At 46.1% G+C, this 3741-nt stretch overlaps 1 protein-coding gene across 1 annotated transcript in view; it reads right to left on the bottom strand.

The window, feature by feature from the left end:
* Positions 1 to 2567, bottom strand: part of T265_07958 (hypothetical protein) — a gene marked incomplete at both ends in the record, with an annotated part of 59410 nt that extends 56843 nt beyond the window's left edge. Inside the window, one exon of the mRNA XM_009173629.1 lies at positions 1937 to 2567. Within this exon, the coding sequence (XP_009171893.1) occupies positions 1937 to 2344 (408 nt within the window). The remainder of the gene's footprint in view (positions 1 to 1936) is intronic.
* Positions 2568 to 3741: the final 1174 nt, after the last annotated feature.

The raw sequence follows: 3741 nt of genomic DNA, 5'->3' as shown, positions 1-3741 counted from the left end.
CGGCAAACTGGAGATGACGCACTCAAGGTACGGCTTCAGATATGAAAGAGCCAACGGATGTTGGATGTATCGGCGGTTCAGCGCCGCTGAATGTCTACCAAGGTTATCGTGGAGTCAGAGAATCTTGATCACACTCCGTCACATCTTCTGTGATAGCAAAAAACATCAGGTATTTGCAGTGTCCAACAAGTAACTAATTTCTATGTGAAAGATGTCGATTCAAGATGTCGACCGCATTCAGGCTGTTCAGCGGGCGAGAAACAGCTGTCTTAACGACAAAAACGGTAGCATAACATCAATATTAAACGATCCTTCGCTGCCGTGCAACCGCAGTTTATCTGTCCTACTGCGAAGAAAAGAAAAAACGTAGATAGGAAAGGGACTTCGCTCTAGCTTAAAACAACCATCCCAAAGTGCCTACACCCCCAGGCACTCATTTATGAAATCCGGATAGAAACGGGCAGCAATGCCACTGGCATCCTCTAGCAGCCATATTTTGCAGTATATCCAACCATACAAAGACGATCACGCAAAGCCCATCCTGAAGGGCGAGCCAAACCGACAGTACCGAGACTTTTCGTAACCTCTTTCATACCTATCTTTCACATCAAAGGTTAGACACCATTAAACATGAGCCACTCTGAATTGGGCAAATAGCACTCTTCGGCAAACGATCGTACGGCATGCGCAATACCTTGTCTAACCAACGCAGCTTCTGGTGCTGAAATCCCCGTTGCACAACCGAAAACTCGTTTCTCAATTGTATCGGGGAATAACTGGCACACGAACAATGGTTCCGAGACAACCGTTGTTGAACATTTGAATACGTCTCAGTTCAGCTGCTTGAATAGGTTACATATCACGACGACGCAATAAAGCACAGCCAGATACGTCTCTTACGATCTAAGTACATGCCACTTTCACGCTACGGGTAACACGAATTGGAAAACCCGACCCGAGCCTTAGGGAATCGTGCATTTAACTCATCTGTCACACTGTAGTCGGAGCTTGTACAACTTCAAAAATACACAAAACGCTCCACAGCTTCGAAAGTCTCCACGTGACTTGAAAGTGACGCATTTAGTAACCGAAAGTCAGTAGAATGGACTTACAGCTCAAGGGTAAAAAGGCATGCCAGAGGACGGAAAACTTTGGTTATTTCACCAGAAACAACTACGCCTGGTGCTGCACAAAAGCAATCTCATATTTAAGAGGAGTTTTGAGGCCTTTCAGAGTTCCTTTACCTGCCTTGTGGTCGATAGTGAATGAAATTTTCCGCGGACTGTGTAAATGCACCATGAGCGGCACCGACCGCTACAAGGAGATCCCGTCCATCATTCCATTATCAGTCTATCCATGAGTTAGGCACTGGTTGAACACTTGAACACTGGAACAGATAACCGGCTCCAGATAGCTAAGTGATAGAGGTGTGGCTTGCTGACTGGAAGATTCGTGATTCGAGCCCAGCTCCAGCACCGAGTCCGAACTTGGACAACGTAACGGTATGTCAGCCCAAGTGCTTCCTTCGGGCGGCATGGCAGCTAGGCACCCAAATGGTGTTGAACGACATTCAGTGCACTTTTAACCGACTTTGCAAAAGTGAAGTGCTGTGTTCGCGGTTTAGTCGAGGCGATGAACCATGTTAAAAGTTTTTCCGTACTTCTTTTTCGAACCACATCTGTTAGCATTGCAGTTACGACCAGTACTTACTGTATACATGAGACACAATGCCAACTATGCGGCGAACCGCAAGTATGATACACTATACCACCGCTTAGACATCCCCTGATGTCCAGATTATAAACCTTTGCCCAATAAACTGGTTTGGTACGCTTAGTTCTTCAATGAAATAAAAAGTTCAAATGAAATATGAAGTAAACAGAAATTGTGGGGCGTCACCCCAGATGGAAGATTGAAGCAATCAACTGCAACTTACTTTCAAGTTGATCTTAGTTAACACGGACTCCGGGCCATCAATATCGATGTCTTCCGTCAAAACCACATGCTGTTTCTTTGAGGCAGAACGTCTGACAAATGTGCCCTGAGTACGGAACTTTAGAGGGGCAGAGTTTTCGTCACAAACATTGGGTTCATCCTGAAGATCCAAAGTCTGACTTTCGTCCGACTGACGCGCTCCGCCATTCATAAATCGTGAATATACATAAGCGTCCTTCAAGTCTCTATCGGTTAAATTCTTCCCACGCGAAGCCGTGTTAAGCACTCCATCCTGCTTGACAGAGCGTCCTTTGACTAGGGATGGCCGAAGTTTGATGCGTAGTTTAGGAATGTATGGAATGTTTCGAGCCGGTTTTGGTGGAATGATCAGCTTAGATGTGGCGTACATTTGGCGTGAGCGCTAGAAAGAAAGCCTCGACATGGGATATAGTAGGACAAGCACGGAAGTGCACTCTAAAAACACCGAGACCAAAGTTGATTTTCATATCCGAAGTAATTTTTTCGTTTGCGTTCAGCACCAAGAAAGCCTTGCTACTTTTCCTAATTCCAAAAGGGACGTAGCGCTAGCCGGAAAAGCCGACCTGGCCTGTAACGCAAAAACTCAGATATCCCGCCTTCGAACAATTAAAACATTCAGTTCACGAAACCACAGGTCAGGATCGGTTGCATTAACACACGTGTACAGCTGGAGGCGCAAAAACTTGGTTACGTATACTGTACATTCAAGTTACAGGTAAAGCTTCCTCATGTGAGAAAGAAATGGAAGGCAATACAGCTTCACTATTTGTGTTGTTCCCGAAATAGGGAGTGAAAATTAACGGATTGACGGATTCACCGGTTGACACACAGCACCAAGGCTTTCGCCCGAAATTCCCACGTCGGTTATGTTCTTATCATTCAGCGGTTGCCACTCGCTTTAACGACAAAAGCTGGAAAGTGGTGCAATATTGCTCTTTAGGTTCTCAGCGTCGGGTAGTATGCTTGCCAGCGCCATGTTTAGCATAGAAGAGATTTGAACCGGGTACCAGATGGACTGTAGACAGCCGTCGGGGGAAGGTCATTCCATGCTGCAACTACGGAAAACCAAATTTTGCCCTCAGCGGTTGCCACTCGCTTTAACGACAAAAGCTGGAAAGTGGTGCAATATTGCTCTTTAAGTTCTCAGCGTCAGGTAGTATGCTTGCCAGTGCCATGTTTAGCATAGAAGAGATTTGAACCGGGTACCAGATGGACTGTAGACAACCGTCGGGGGAAGGTCATTCCATGCTGCAACTACGGAAAACCATGAAAAATTTTGCCCGACAAAACTCTCCGATCTGAGCTTCAAAATCTCAACACGTCCTTGCCGTGTTTTCTGTTCCAACGGTGAAAATTCTGGTGACCAAGCCTTGTTCAAACAGGACATAAGCAAGTATTAGGTCCCCTCGGAGGCTATGATACTTTAAAGGAAAAAGGTCATGCACCAGGAGACGCGTTCCGTGGTCCATGGATTAAGAGCTGGCAGCCATTTTTGTGGCAGCTTGAGGGACACTCAGCGGGGGTTACATCTTTCGGGCGTCCTGAATAGACAACTTGATCGGAATATTGAAGAAGCTGTAAGAAGTGGACCTCAAGAATCATTAGAAAGTCTATGCAGGTAATAGCGGAGAAGGTGTGCCGACTCATCCGCAGAATGGAGAGTGCTTTCTGATCCGATCTGTCATTGTGCGGCGAGAACATTTTTGAAGAGGACCAGACCACCAAATCCATTTTGGCATCTATCCTCATGATGCCTCCTCGTCTATT

This window comes from Opisthorchis viverrini, assembly GCF_000715545.1.
Source record: "Opisthorchis viverrini unplaced genomic scaffold opera_v5_196, whole genome shotgun sequence".
NCBI classification, from domain to species: Eukaryota; Metazoa; Platyhelminthes; class Trematoda; order Opisthorchiida; family Opisthorchiidae; genus Opisthorchis; species Opisthorchis viverrini.
This window is presented reverse-complemented; position numbering and strand designations above follow the sequence as displayed.